Below are 16666 nucleotides of genomic sequence, written 5' to 3' on the forward strand. Positions count from 1 at the left end.
AACTGGTTGAAAAGATGATTATGTGCTGCTGGTGTGAGGGACAATAGAAAGGGAGGTGCCTATTTAAGGCTCTATTCATCATTGTCGGTAGCTGCGGGTATAAACACACAGATTCTTACAGGGAGGCTGGTGTGCTGATGGGAAATATTTCCTGCTCAACTTTCACGTCCTATACACATTACATTTTTAACTAGATTCGCCCCGAGGCCTTCTTGACCACCCAAACAAACACTATTGTTGCATTTACCAACTTTTTAATGAAAAAACAAACGGGGGACAAAAATGACCCACAAAGTTACACTCTGCTTGTTGTTATTAATCACCTTCACTGTCCTGACTTGTCCCCTATTTGTCTCATTCTACAGAAGCCTCATACTGACATCAATCATTTATATAGGATGTTAAAGTGACTCTATGTAAGAATCAGAAATGTCTTGTTAACAGCAACACCTGTGGCCGTTAAGTCAACGAAAGTCAGCGTCCTGTTGCTGGCGCTCGCTCTTGTGCTTGCTCTACATACACATGAACGAGCATCAGTTAAAACAGTGAGGCGACACATGTCAACTAAAACTACAATATCGCTCTATATTTAAGCTGCCTCAGCCTCCCGACCGCGGCCGGAGGGAACGGGGGAGACGCCGGAGTTTTGGTCGGAGACGATAACGTTTCTCTCTGCGGAGCCCCGTCACTTCACAAGACACGGGAAACCTCTGTTGGTCTGGAGGAGCTGCAGCAGTTATTTCTGCACAAACGTCCACTGAACATTCACTAGATATTCTCAGAGCTAAACTAACTCTTCTGCAGTGTGGAGTGAGCAGCATGCACGTGAGAGGTGGAGAGAGAGAGAGAGAACGAGCACGGTGTGTGAGTGAAGGCAGGCAGAGGAGCAGAGGAGCAGAGGAGCAGAGACTCCGGTCCTGGAGACCAAAGCTACGGTCTCCCCCGCGTCCTCCGACTGCGGCCAACACTGTTTAACAGACGGGCTTCACTAGATATAATTTTGCGGCTTTGGTGCTTCCGTGTAGTTTGTGTTGGAGTCTGAGTCTGAACAGCGTAGCCACACTCGAGCGCGCCTGGGACACCGACCCGCAATGATTTATACGTGTAAGAAGTTACAAACAGTCCCTTTTAATAATGTCTATTTACAATAAACACATCCAATGTTGAAATCACTGAGAATCTAAATGAAAACAGTAATATTCAATCCTGCCTGATTGACAGGGCCGGGGTGAAGATGTTTCGCTATGTGGCAGCTGTTCTTAACTTATGTGCAAAAAACTCTTCTTGTCAGAGTTTATCAACTTCTCTTTCCATATGGATATTTAATATAGAGCTGTGGGTGGTGCGTGAGCGTTTGGAACTGGCTAATTGGTTCTTGGCTTTTATATTAAAAAAGACTAATAAAAAAACAAAACACAATAGGTCTCTTGCTGCTCGCAGCAATTTACATTTAGAAATATTCAGTTTAGGGTGATGTGTCTGCTTCTTACTGACATGAAAATAGTTTTTGTGAAACAACTTACAAAAATACAGGTACAGTATGTAACAGGTAAGAAATCATAGAAAGTGATTTGGGGCTACTAAATAGTCCTTGAACTCTTACTCCCCCGTACTCTTTCCTCCCGGGGTCACAATTCTCACGTATTTCTCCTGATTTATGACAAATGTTCACACTTTTCCTTCCTTTTCGTTATCTTAGCCTGTATCTGGAACTGAACAGTGAGTATAATCTCTACTGTTTCCACCCGGACGACAATAGAGCTACACCAACTGTCGTTTCCCGGCGAAGAGAGCTGTCTGTGCTCGCTACACAGCGCAGATTGAGCTCATGTTTAAGCTGCGCTCGCCACAGCGTGCAGCGCCCAAAGTTGGGCTTTGCTCGACGCAGCTAAAAAGCCGTCGTGGTGCGGCTCGGCGCAAGCCGCTAGAAATAACATGTTTCAGAGCGCAGTGGTGCCGTTGTCACGTTGTGTGTTAGGACCTTCTGAAAAGACCTTCAGTGAGTGAGAGACGGAGAGAGAAATGGAGCGAACTAAGAGAAAGAAATACTCAAGCAGGAGCAAAAATAAATAAACAGATGAATATTAGTTTATGGCAGAGATTCACACGCAAAGTTCACACCAGAGTGAATTATTCCGTTTTCTTTCCTGGGAGTTAAAGGTCAAATCAAAAGTTAAACATTAAAATGCTGTTGCAGTGAACTTATTATTTTGTTATTTTCACTCTTTTAAAGTCACAAGAATGCAGGAAACTTTAATTTAGAAAACTTAATTTCTGGGGCAGGACCACCAGACCCTCCGCTTTGGTTTCCTCCCTTTTTTTAAGGTCTCAAGGTTGGCAAGAATGCTTGGCCTTGATCTCCGCTGGCTACACCAAACCCTCGAAATATTGTCCGTCGGATGAGAATGGACATCGTCAGACCGATAGCAGATGGGGTTTCTGAGATTATTAACACACAGTCTCAGACGGTCCTCTTAGATGAAGGCCATTTGATATGATTGAAAGCATTGGAAAAAGTTAGCAAGTGGGCCTTTACTCCTAAAGTCAAGGTCAAAAATGAACTTTGATGTTTAACTTTAGCCAACATGGACGAGAAGTCCTAAAAGTGCTCAAACGTCAATAGATCCATCTCCTCTGATGAACACAGTTGGATACAGTTGAAAGCTCCACTAAAAGCCAGTAAGGGGACCTTGAGTTGAGGGATTGTCTTGTCAAACTGCTAAAGGCTTGCTCAGTTTATAGAGGAATGTGTTATTATTGTTATTTGATTACTTTACCTCAGAGAAAATGATTTATATTCATTAATATTAAGGGAAGATCAAGACGCCCGTTTTACTCCTCGTACATTTCTGTGTAATCAAATAAGTAATCCAATAATTAATGTAGTACCTGGCAGATTTCAGCATGTAATGATCAGATTATGGGATAATCCAATTTCTTGCAATCCATTACTACCACTCTCTCTCTCTCTCTTTTGCATTGAAGCGTGCAGAAGCTGCAGACAACACGTTTTAGGAAGAGAAGCGTCAAAAGAAAGACAAAGCCGAAGACCGGTGTCTTCTTTGAAAGATCTAATTTCAGATTAGTGTGTTTGATGGAGGTTTCTTTAGAACTCATAGACAGAGAGAGAGAGAGAGAGAGAGAGAGAGAGAGAGAGAGAGAGAGAGAGAGAGAGAGAGAGAGAGAGAGAGAGAGAGAAAGAAAGAGGGGGACAGAAAGAGGATGATGAAGATAGAGTTGGTGGGGTGTGATGGCTGTAACACACAGTATGTGTGTGTGTGTGTGTGTGTACACTGGTGGCATTTCCAGGCTTAATGCTGGGCTCTATGTGAAGTAACAGGTCTGCATATTAACTCAGTGGAAATATCAGGCTCTGCCCAGCACCTTTCTGCCTCTCATACTATCAGCCACACAAGCAGAACAGACTTAATAACTTTGCTTCTGTATGTGTGTGTGTGTGTGCATGTGTGTGTGTGTCTGCGGGCTCTTTGACAGCGATAACCTTTCTGGAATAGGGGTGTTAATTGCACTGGTCTGGGATCAGTTGGGGGAGATGGTGTAATATCTATTCTGAGATGCCATTTTTACAGGACAGCGTGCACGTGTGAAAAGATGAAAACATCCGAACAAAGAGGACATTTGTTTTCTCCCATTTAAATAAAATGCATTAAAACGTGTAATATGTGTGTGTGTGTGTGTGTGTGTGTGTGTGTGTGTGTGTGTGTGGAGGGCTTAATTTTCTGCTAGATGTCCGATGTGGCAGAGCGTTTACAACAGACAGCAACATTAGCGTCTGTTCATCTGTCAGCTGGGAGCATTTGGGGAATCTCTTATTTGATTTTTGGTTTCAAACTATTTGATTTTTTCATATGGCCATGAAACAGAGGAATCTATCCATTCAGTGTTTGATCCAACCTCTTCAACATCAACAGCCATGTGAGCAACTACCCTGTTACCGTTGTGAGCTGGGATAGGCTCCATTCAACCTCAACCCTGCAAAGGATTAGCAGGTAAAGAAGATAACTGGATTGATGTTTAACTAATACCCTTTTTACACCAAGATTAGCACATATATGCAGGTTTTTTATACATGGGAAAACCACGAAAAAATAGAGCGATAGACTCCTTTCCCATTGCCACGAAGTCAGTATGCCTTTCTGTGTTTTTTTATGTCACGTTCTAAGTCACAAACCCGAACCGGAGAACAGGGTTAGGAAACCGTGAAAATGTTACGTTGGTGACTTTTATATCTGTTACTTATTCAGTCTCTCAGAGGTGGTGAATGTTGGAACAGTTGGAAGACTAACAAAGACGGTTTGGATGAGTTTTATTTTGTTTCTGTCGGGTTTGAAAAAAGTGTTTTATACAACAATCAGAGAGGTCAAATTAAGTTTTTTGTCAATGGAGTCTGGTGGCTTTGAGGAGCGCATTTAAGGTCTGTTTTTTTTACATCTAACTCCGTGAATTAAAGGTTTATTTCAACCAAACCAGAGTTGGTGGTTGTTGGAACAGAGGAAAGATGGAAAGACTAAAAAAAGTAGGTATTGATGTGTTTTATTTAGTTTCTGTCGAGTTTAAATGAAGCGTGTTTCTATGATGATCAGCGAGGTAAAATGACTGTTGTCTGACTGGAGTCTGGTGGCTTTGAGGAGAGCATATTAATTGTATGGTTTGTACGTTAATAAATTATAATAATTTTCCAAATCCCATTTGATTTAATTTATTATATATTCACTTCAATGCACGTCACATAGCATCACACCGGAAAAGGGGCAAAAATGGGGTGTCATGTTTCCATCACTGCCAATCGGAGATTGTGACCTTTCCCACTAAAGACAAAGCCAGATGTTCGTGGGGGTTAGTGGGGTTTTCATCCAGTGAGAAAGGGGCTTAACTTCTATAGTGCATACCTTTTTCTCTTAGTATAGCTACATGGGAACCTACACATACTGTAGCTGGTGGCACAGCCCCCAAGAAGCTACGAAGGAGGGAGATGACTCCACGCTCGAGGCCCATTTCAGATGATTTCATTCCGAGCAGATCATCTGTGCTGCGCCTGTTAAAGCCGACAGCAGAATAGAGCTGTCTGTCAAACCCCGTCGAGGCTGAGGTGGTCTGTCTGCCCCAAATCTCTCATTCAAACACCCGGGCAGCTTCTCCTCTGAGGACTGAAGCGCTGATCAGGGAATCCAAACCTGGATCATGCTGGCTTCAGCTTCCTTTCAACACGGCCCAACTCCATCTACCAACCTGCCTGCTCACACACACACACACACACACACATACACACACACACACACACACACACTCTGCTGGTCTTACAGACGTCACATGGAGCCCCTCCAGTGATCCAGCGCCTGCAGCAAATCTGTGCCTTCACCTGGGGTGTTTATTAAGTGAGATAGTTCCACGGAGCAGCAGCAGAGGTGTATCAGCACCACCCTCAGCCAGCAGCAGCAGCAGAGGTGTATCAGCACCACCCTCAGCCAGCAGCAGCAGCGGTGCTGTGTCGGCCATGCCGCCGTCTCCTGGGAGTTTGTGCGGCCAATTACACCACAGCGGACGGTCATAGGAAGAGCAACAGTTCAAGGACTAGCTGGAGGTGTGTTAAGGTAGTGTTTAATCAGACCTGGAGGAAGGTGCTGCTGCAGCAGTTTTTCAGAACTTATTTCAAAATAAATCATCACTTGAGCTTTTTAGGTTTAAGAATTCACAAAATGATTATTATCATTATTCTCATTATTAATATAAATGAGCTGTTTACAATCATTAAACTGAACAATTAAAAATAAATATATGTTTCTCTTTGTCAGCCTATTTTCTAGCAAAATGAAGTAAATTAAAATCCAAAGTTATGTCAAAGACACTGTTCTGTATGTACGGCAGTACCTCAGTGTCTCATCGGCGTTTCATTGCTTTGTTACCGACTGTTGTATGACTTTTTCTCTTTCACCCCCCGAAACTTTAAATTGCATTCTCTCCACTTTATAAAATCCGAATTAGACGGTTTCTTTTGCTGTGAAATGATACGAAAAAAACAAAACAATCAGTGTTGATGGTCAGTGATCGTTTCAACCTTGCTGGATGAAGTCAAAGTAGAGTGAATGCTCTGACTCAGAGGAAACATCTGGACGCACTCATTTATCATGTAAACTGACAAGATAATCACGACTAGGGATGCTAAGTTTGAAAAATGTACTTAACCGTTAACTGACCCTCGTTAACCGATTATTAACCGTTAACCGACAGGATTCTTGCCTCGCATGCAGCGATGCTCCAGCTGTGTATGAGCACAACAGACAACTGAGTCTCCAGTTCACCGTCCGGGAACGTTAACTTAGCAGCCGTGTAGTGTCGCGGACATGCAGCCACTTTCCCAGTAAAAGTCTCCACCACACATTTAGTTTAGTTTAGCAGGTTGTCAGCTGTGTGTCTGTCCGGATTAACGATAGCGATTGGACGACAAACAGTGTGTGTGTTTGTGCTACGTTAGCATCTGTAGCTCTGCTGGTAGCTTCATGCTCCCCGTAGTCACGCACATACGACCGAATGTGTGTAACTTCAGCGAGTTTCCAGACAGACCGTGTGTGTGATGTCGGTGGCGTTCTAGCTGTGAACGTAGCAGACAGTGTGTGTACACTTTATTTGTCGATGAATAAATGCTACTGCAGGTGCTAGCCAGCGGTGTGTGGAGCTTCTGAACTCCGACAACAGTGGAGCAAATGTTCGATTCGCCATCTAACATCGTAAAACTGCCAATATTCTAAATCTACACATTTGATTTCTCGCGTCGTTCAGAATCTAGTGATGAAAATGTAAAAAAAAACAAGCCGTTTTTGGCTGCTGTTGTTGTTGTAACCGTAGCCTGTAGCGGTCCGGCGCTTTGCATTGTGGGATACAGTAGGCCAGATAGACGGGTCCAATGCATACTGGAGATTTTTTCCGAATCAGTTTGACATATGCGAAGGATTTGATTTAATTCCTTCTTGTAACTGTACACCCACTGCTCAAATATTCCGTTTCACCGGGGGATACGTCACAGCACAGAAGTTCAAGACCTCTAACTTCCGTTTCACAGCAGTGGAAGGCACTGACTGAGGGTACAGTGTGTGTGTGTGTGCGTGTGTGTGCGCGTGTGTGTGTGTGTGTGTGTGTGTGTGTGTGTGTGTGAGAGAGAGAGTCAGAGGAAAAGAAAGTAACAAGGAGCTGAAGACTGAAATAGTTAGTAATGGCAACAGACTGTAAGCTTTTGACACTTCAGCTCATCACTTGCTCATCCACATCATGGTTTCCACAGCCCACGTTAATCATCACACACACACACACACACACACAACCTGTACTGTCAGCTGTATTGATTGTAGGGTGGCCGGTGGATGAACCTGTCATGGCCAACATAGATCGGACTGGAGGATAATGAAGTCTTCCTGCCCTATCTGACAAGCTCCGAGAGAAAGTGAGAGAGATAGTGTGAGTGTGTGTGTGTGTGTGAGAGAGAGAGAGAGAGAGAGTAAGAGAGTGTAAAACAGAGAGATGCTCCCGGGACAGCCCACGGGCGTCCTAACCATTGCCTGAATAAATTGGATGGAAAGAAGCCCCTTGAGTCGAAGACGTGATCTGTCATGATGTCATCTAAACGAGACTCGTATGAAGGGAGAGGTCAGGGTGCTAATAAAGACCTAACACACACACACACACACACACACACACACACACACACACACACACACACACACACCGCTGATTGAACAGTAAATGGAAGCTGACAATCTCCAGCTATTTTCCTGGAAACATTTTAATTTCGCGGCGAAAAAAAATCCTGCTTCCCTCTCTCCATCCTTCTTCTTCCATCCCTCCATCCCTACAGTACAAGCTCACTCCTCGGTGATGTCTCTGTCGTTCAGCGATTTACTGCCTCGATTGTTAAAGAAAAAGGCTGCAATTATTCTATATTTCTCATATTGTCAAGAAATCCAATAAAAAGACCCAAAGCAACACTAGTTTCTGTAACTGTCTCTGTCCTGCCTGTGGCTCTCATCCCCGAGCTCATTCATAGACATTTAAAAACAGGTCACTTATATTATATAGTCTCATCTTTACAAACGGCTCAACAATTTCCTAAAACATCTGGGCACTGTAGTTTTTAGCAAACACTACTCAAACAGGAGGAAATAGTTCATTTCTTTAGGCTCATTTCCAGCCGGGGATGTTGAGTATTTACAGCAACAGAACACACATCATAAAGTTGTTGTTGCCAACATGTTAGCATTATTTCAACATATCCTCCTCATACAACGGTTCGTATGATATCTTACGAAAAGTTATTTCTCATGTTTCGTGCATTCTCCCACGAATGTCCAGCAAGAAAGCCATCAGTGCCCCTGCAGTGCAGAACGTGAGTGTGTTTTGGGTTAAAATAACTGTTTGTTACGTAAAATAACTACATTTGTAACATAACTTAATTAGATGGCGTTAGTTAAGTTCAGTGGAAACCGCTCATAGTGATCACGTCTGTCCGGGTCAAATTGGTCACTATAAGCGGATGATTATTATAACTGGGATTTTGTTGTTGTGCATCATTTTTGTAAAGCAGATTACCATCTGACTGACATTTATTACATGAATACAAAGAAATAAAAGGGACCGCTTTGCTATTAACTGGCTCGCTGACGATTCTTCTGACGTTTCCCTCACTGAGGGAGAGGCATTGCCGTTTCTGGCTGGCTCAGCAGCACAAGCGTGCCTGCAGAATGGGGCATTACATGACGAGGCGTTATCAATGCATTTGACGAGGGCGGCTTCAACCACAGGTGCTTTCCCCTCACACACTCGTTTTTCATTCAGAAAATGCCTTTCCTTTTCCCGTCACGGTATCAATCTGCCAGGTATCCAGCCGTAAAGCAGACGGTCCTCGAGGCAAAGTATCAAGGGAGTAAAGAAAAAACAAAACTAAAATTTAATTAACGTTGGTCTAACGTAGTTTTAAAATGTTTTTTAAACACCTTCAGCGACTACTTGATTAGTATAAGCGTATTATTTAAACAGCTGAATGATTCTGTCCTAAGCTTTTTGATCCATATAAGCGGTCGATCACTGTAGTTAAGGTACATAACAAAAATAAAAGGTAAAATAAGTCAATGTTGACTTTTGGTTTCACCCGGGACACAAACCGCGGTCTCCTGGTGAAATTCATGTGTTTGTTGGACCCATCCATCTACCCCGACCTCCTCCCTAAGCAGACATTATCGCTCTTCATACTACGTCACCTGACTTCCTTAGTGGCCGCCCTGCACGTCCTGGCTCACAATTACGTGGTTTACAGAAATATGTTTTAATCAAAGTTGGCATAGGGAGGATGTCAGAGTAGGTGGATGTGTCAAACACAGGTCTTTCACCCAGAAGACCGCTGTTCATATCCCGTGTGAAACCAAAAGTAAATGTTGACTTAATTATTATTTGTGGCTTAATCAATCTGGTCCGTAAAACCCAAAACAATGAGCTGAAAGACGCTAAAACACTCCTTAGAGCTGCACATTGTGATGATAATTCGTTGTGGTTTAATCACTATGGGCGACCCCTTTCATATTACACATAGTCATTTGACCAATTCTAAATATCAAAACATTGATAAATGCAGCTTTAAAGACACTCTCCAGACCAGTAGGCCTAAATGTAAAGGAAATTCATCTGGCAAGAAGTCAAATGAAAAAAAATAAACAGTAGTGTGAGCTGCAGAGAGGAAATGTCTGTCCCCGACCCCCGTCCCTCCATCTGAAATGACTTCCCATTCAGGAAACTACACGCTGACAATTTTAATCCATCTTCCTCCAGCGTGGACCTGACACTTATTCCTCTTGTATTCCCTGTGGGCAACCTCTCTATCTATTCCTCCTTCTCTCTCCCTCTCACCTTTTGCCTCACTCGCTCACTCACAGTGACATGTGCGTTTCCTCCTGAACAACATTTCAATGTGAAAAATATTATTATGGAACCTGCAGGATACCAGCAGAGCCAGCTTTAATGTATTTGTTGTAATAACAATAGATTTATCATGATATTACAAAATCCAAACTTCTCACCAGGTATTAGGATCAAACATGACCGCACAAACACAAGTCGCTCTCAAACGATAACGGCGTTTCGTGACATAATCGTCAGGCGACAGAAATCTTTTCCTTCCACTGCAGCTGCATTTTCTCCTCGACCTTGCTGCCGCTGCTGCTGCTGCCGCTGCTGCTGCCGCTGCTGCTGCTGCCTGGACAAGAGGGCAACTGAAAAACTGATGCTGCTAGCGTGGCACATTCATAACACTGTAAACTGTGAGGGTGGCAAAAAAAATGACCTTATATGTGGACTGTATGTGTGAATGTGTGTGTGTAAGTGTGAGAGACTTAGAAACTGTCAAAACATCCATTTATCAAAGAGCCCATGAGGTCTCAGCAATGTTTTTCTCCCTCGTTCTCTCACACATACAAATATCCTGTCTGAGGCACATCAGTCACTCTGGCTACATCTACATGCACAAAATATTCTGGTGTGTTGCCCTTATTCCAGAAGAGACAGTACTCTTTCTAAGCTGTTGCATGGCTAATGGAAATAAATATTCCACTAATATTCTTACTAAGTCTTTCATAATGTTGTTGTTGTAAAACTGGGTGTGTTTAAATGTGGTCTTTTCTTTAGGGCATGCATCTCTACCTCAACATGCAACCATACAGCCATGTGTACAACCAGACCATTCACACAAAAAGGTGTATAAATGCCTCGATAATGCAACAAGGCGTTTAGCGTGCAATAAGAACGCCTTTCTTGATTTCTGTGTATCTTTTGTACGCCATGTATCCTGTACTGACTGCAATGTAAATGCATCCGCGTATAAATCAAGCGCTGGTCGTCGATCCCAACTTTTGTAGTGATCAAAAGGTGGTACTGCAACTTCCGTGTCCGTCATGTGATGCCATTGGGCCTCAAAAAGACTTTTTCCCATAGACTTACATTGGGAAAGAGACATCTGTAACTCAACGGATATTTTTTTTTTAGGTTTTTTTTTAGGTTGCGGACGCTACTGTGCACGTTCCATGTGCCAAAGATCCGGGTACTTTTCCAGACGGAAGTCGAGCCATTTAGGCTTCATGCTCCACTGAGCAACTTTCATAGGAATGAATGGATCCAGTTCTCTTTATACATCCATGCTATTAAAGCTACGGTAAGAGTTCATGACGTAGTATAAAAAGCGTTAGAGCAGGTTAGCTGTTCAGCATAAGTTACCATGGCGATCTACCCCGGTAAGAAGTGATCCACCCAGGGTTAACCCTGAAGTTACCTCGCTAATGCCAAATCCTGCTTCATAGTAGAGGCCTCAGGCTGCTTTAGCAGTGCAAACAACGGAGTTCAAACCATCAGACAGTGGTACTTTTCTGGTTTCCAGTCAGCGTGGCTGAAAAAACCTGAAAGCAGAAGCAGACCCGCAGCATATAAAGTGCTGCTGCTGGTCTGATAGCTTTGCCGAAGAATCATTTTAAATGCATCATTATCAAGCTCAAAACATAGCCGGTCTACGGCGGCACTTACTGCTCCGAGTAAATCAAACCTCCCACACGGAGGACAGCAGGTCCCTCAGCGTATAGTGACTTACTCACACCGTACAAGCCGAGCTCTCTCTAACAAACACCGTGTACACAGATTAATGACTGTCAAAACACACACTATTGCTGTCAGAGGTCACAATGGAAGCAGTATAAGCAGTAATGTATTGTTGTGAGGTTTACCGTACGGCAGAATGCTGGAAATGCTGCTGATCACAAACACTGATCAGAGGGATTTGGCCAGTTGCATACAATTTCTCTCAAGCTTATATTTGACATAATCTTACATAAAACTGTTCTTTAATATCTAAAAGTGTAAGTTAATTCCTTTTAGCATGTGGCAGAGGATATACTATACTGTGCCCTAGAGAGGAAACAATAACGTGAATAATGAGATGTCGTTTTCTATGTTTAGCGCTGGAACAAATAAAGAGGTCGTTTTTCCTGTGACCTTGTAAACTCTGTGACTCTGTTTCAACAAGACAGTTCACATGACACAATATATAAAGAGATTGAGCCCTGTTGGCAGCTAAAACAATGTATTAGCATTACCTGGAAGTAGGGTGTATAACCATGATATTTAAAAATGAGATATTGATATCATGTTCTGATTACACATATGATAATATCGTGTAAATAATTCAGTGCCTCTTAAATCATTGTATATATCTGTGGTTACAGACTCTCTCTCTTCACCTCCTCACACTCGCATTTTTGATTTTTTTCATTTGCCAAAAACAAAAAGCACAATAAACAAAGTTAATGATGAATTTGACCGATAGCATTATTATACAGTCTGGAAGTCTATTGATTTTCTCAAGTTGAGGTCTGAACTCTCAAATTACTTCACTCTTGAAGTCTTGTTGTTGACTTTGACAAAATGTGGTATTTTTTGGATTATTATGAATCCCAATGCTTTTCTCAGCGAGACCCGCCCTGCGTAGCACTCGAGTGCTAGGATCGTCCAGGCATCCATGCTTGCACAAGATACCGGTAACACGATTTGTTCAGGTCCAATGCAACTGACCGATGGGCCATCCCAGCTCATTGTCATTCCCAGGGTGTAAATTACCGACGCTTTGTCCATGCCCCTTAGCGTGTGATACCAACGCACGAGGCACCCTTTAGCGCCGGTATGAAACATTCCAGGCTTTAAATTAACAACAATGTAAATCCATCCGGGGCAATATTAAACGCTCAGAGAAAGTGGTCTGGGAATGTGGTGACCAGGGTCTGAAAATAGTAACAATAATAACAATTACAGTGATGATGGGCGGCGGAGTTAAAACGTTTGAACACCACTGATGTAGAGAACGGTGAATGAATGCATGACGGAGTGATTCTGGACACAGCCTCGGTAACTAAGAAACAACTAAGTAGTTATATGAATCTTCACCTTCAGAGACAAGTGTAGTCATTATTCCCCGTGCAGACTTATGTCACTTCTTCAGCGTTACTTCAACATCAGCACAAAAACTGTCTGACGAGAACAAAACATCATACAGCTTGTTTCACCTTCCTCAGATCCTTGCCATTCAGCACCAGATGCATACCTTATGTAACCTGACCATAAAGCCACAAAGCTCTAAATCCATTCAATCAAACATTTCATGCGCAGGAGCTCAGAGTGAAAAAATATGTCTCTCATCACGTTAGCAGTGAATATTTCTGGCATATTGAACCAATTAAATGAGACACCACGGGCTGAGTTTATGTAATGTAGATGTTATGACACGGGGGCTTGTCAGGACGGAGCAGATTCACTTCTCACGCTGATTTTACACAGAAGGAGCCGATTCGCTCAAAACTCTAATCCAATTCTTCCAGCTCTTTTCTCAGGACATGAAAGACAATCCATCTGTTCCTCCTGGCCGCCGTTCAATCACGCCGCCTTCTGTTATGTGGGCCGGAGGTGAGTTAAATGTTTCTACCACTTCGCTGACAGCCGGGGGAGTCGGGGGATGCGGTGGCATCTCGCTGCTATAAAGATCGCGGCTGGAGTCCTAATTCATCACCCCGGGCTTCATCATGTGGCATTACAATATGCTAATGTAGTGACGCCTTGCCCTCGCCGTCACCCCGTCCTCTCTCTTTCATCTTTCTCCCTCTCCTCTTCCTCCCCTCGGGGGGCCTAGGCTCCCCCCTGCTGTGATTTGCACCTTGCTGCCAATATGTGGAGGGGGCTGAAAGTGATGTCGGAGCTGATGTTGGAATTAGAGCGCTGCGTGTTGTTGTCTGGCTGCAATGGGGCGAACACGTAATTAGCCTGTAGTGTCAGCGTTACAGCCGGAGCCCGTTTACCTCGCATGCCTTCAGATGGGATAAAAAATTGGAATACCTTTGCAACAGGTGTCGCTGTAGTGGAAATGTGTGCAGTTGGGTTTTCACGGAGATACGGTTCAGTAAGGATTACCCAGCTAACAAGCTGATGCTGCCTAAATGATTGGAGGTAGATTCTACATCTGTAGTCTTAATCATTTTGGCATCAGGAGTTCAATTTGTTTAACCCCCTGAGACCCGCGATCCCGACCCACTTTACTGTCTTTCAGAGGCTGTAGCAGGTTCAGTTTTAGAGCTAGAGTGAAGGTACAGATATCATATGAAACTAAAAAAAAACTAAAAAATCCATCGTTAAACAGTCTTGGAATTACATAAATTGGGATTGTTGTACAACTGTATTCATGTGTGATGATGTTAGTCCCCATAGTAGACATTTAATTGTAGTGAGACCATTTTTTTAATCTTGACCTCACTGTATAAAATGACCTGTGGTGACCTCTAGGATAATCACAGCCTCATGAAACGTTACAGCCACAAACTACAGACCTAGAGCATTCAGAGGATGGATGGATCAGACTAGAGACCTAGAGCATTCAGAGGATGGATGGATCAGACTAGAGACCTAGAGCATTCAGAGGATGGATGGATCAGACTAGAGACCTAGAGCATTCAGAGGATGGATGGATCAAACTAGAGACCTAGAGCATTCAGAGGAAGGATGGATCAGACTAGAGACCTAGAGCATTCAGAGGATGGATGGATCAGACTAGAGACCTAGAGCATTCAGAGGAAGGATGGATCAGACTAGAGACCTAGAGCATTCAGAGGATGGATGGATCAGACTAGAGACCTAGAGCATTCAGAGGATGGATGGCTTTCCTAGCTAGATTGACAATAAGGGGGTTTCTGAGCAGTTTACACAACAGGAGTGATCGCCATCCAATCGCCGAAAAATGCAATTCTTGCAGAAATCTCCAAATGTCAAAAGTTTTTGATACCAAATCACAGCATGGCTTTTTCTATGGTGTTCCTCAAGGTCTTGGTGTCTTAATGTGGTATTTTGGAGGGATTATTGATCATTTTTATCAATTCTCGAGTGATAAAAAAAATGGCAAAAATTGCTGCAACAACTTATGAGACAAAAGTGAGCATGGGGATTGACCATCATATACATCTATCATAATGTTTTTCATGTTTATTTCTGATTTATGACTAGAACAACTTGACACACATCTGCATCCCAAATTAATCTTCATGTTCCCAGCTTTCAGACGATGTACACCACTTCTATGTGACATCTACTGTTGACCTGCTATCTCCCCTAAAGACCCCCTGTACCACCCTAAAAAAAGACAAAAACAGGTCTATTGTGGGTCTCAGAGGGTTAAAAGAGTTTTCCTATGCTGTAAAGATGTTGTGGATATTTTGTTCTTACCCCATGTGACGGATACGTTAGCCAGCCCCAGTCTCCTGTGATCGTCGTCGTATCCAGTAGGTTCACTGCAGAGTGAGAGAAATAACAAAACAACAACAGAGGAGTTAAGTGATGAACTTTAAATGATTGTATTTTTCTGTCCTCCCCCATCCATCCTGTCCTTCATCACCATCCTCTGTGTGCACTGGCACCCGACAGAGTCACGCACACACACACACATACACCTGTCTGACAGGTGTGACTTATGAGGCGGGACGGTCGTCACGGCAACTCTGAGCCAGGTGTCGCAGCGTGTGATGTCACCTTGACCTGGTTCACCCGCCGAGCCCTTGGAGCTGGGACCTCGGCGGTCCAGGCTCAGAATAGAACAGGAAACAAAGCGTTTACTGTTAAATGTGCACGTGAAACAGTACGCTATCTGAGCGCTGAAACATCCAATAAACTGATGATTTAAATATGAAACTCAGACTGCAACTCAGGCACTGCTTTCAAGTTATTAACAACAGCTCAACATGTAGACATTTCAATACATCTCAAGTTGGGTACAAAACAACATAGTGCACGACAGCAACAGTGTGTGTGTGTGTGTGTGTGTGTGTGTGTGTGTGTGAGAAAGCAACACTGTCTATAAATCCAGACAGACAACAAGGACTTAAAAAATAGACAAGCGTACTGAGGGTACAATAAATTAACAAGATATTACCAACCTGAAGAAAACATTTAATTAATTATTATTCAAAATGATAAATACTGGGACATTATAAATGTTAGCTCTTACATACATTTTAGGGATATAATCTGTTGAGGTAAAATTAGTTGTCAGATGACAGACATGACTTTAATGACTTTCAAACAAGTGGGCGTACATTTGTACTAATATTCACTGTAATATATCACTACCACCTACAACACCTACGCCTAGGAGGATTTAGTAGTTTTGTATGCTGATTTCTTCTCTCAAAAAGACAAAATAAGAATTAACAGTTTTATTAGCTTATCTTATTATTTAAATGAAAGTTGTACGGTAAACAGAGACAATCTGTAAAAGTGAATTTGACCTTGTGTTACTAGCCTGAATTGAACCACTGGCAAGACGATGAGAACGACCGTATTATATTATATACGTATAGTATTGTTAATATATATAAATAGAAATCCATCATTTAAATTAAATTATTTATTTATGTATAAAGTGTCCACATTTATACCCAAATCCTACCTATCCTATATCCTTTTTCTCTTTTTACTTTTTATTGTAAGAAGGCGGTCAAGCTAAGTCAAACAGGTCGAGTGAAATGATTTTAATTCAGTAAATATAGCCAATTTACACATATGTATTGTGGGTATATTATTAAAATATTGTGTA

The 16666-nt window shown here is 42.6% G+C and overlaps 1 protein-coding gene across 5 annotated transcripts in view; it reads right to left on the bottom strand.

Annotated features, from left to right (window-relative positions):
• The window catches only part of epha8 (eph receptor A8), a 138284-nt gene that overhangs the window by 81782 nt on the left and 39836 nt on the right, over window positions 1–16666 (bottom strand). For all 5 annotated transcript variants that reach the window (XM_074635785.1, XM_074635609.1, XM_074635869.1 and 2 more), the window contains exon 2: window positions 15301–15365. In XM_074635785.1, the coding sequence (XP_074491886.1) occupies window positions 15301–15365 (65 nt within the window). The remainder of the gene's footprint in view (window positions 1–15300; window positions 15366–16666) is intronic.

The sequence above is a fragment of the Sebastes fasciatus genome, chromosome 1 (genome assembly GCF_043250625.1).
Source record: "Sebastes fasciatus isolate fSebFas1 chromosome 1, fSebFas1.pri, whole genome shotgun sequence".
NCBI classification, from domain to species: domain Eukaryota; kingdom Metazoa; phylum Chordata; class Actinopteri; order Perciformes; family Sebastidae; genus Sebastes; species Sebastes fasciatus.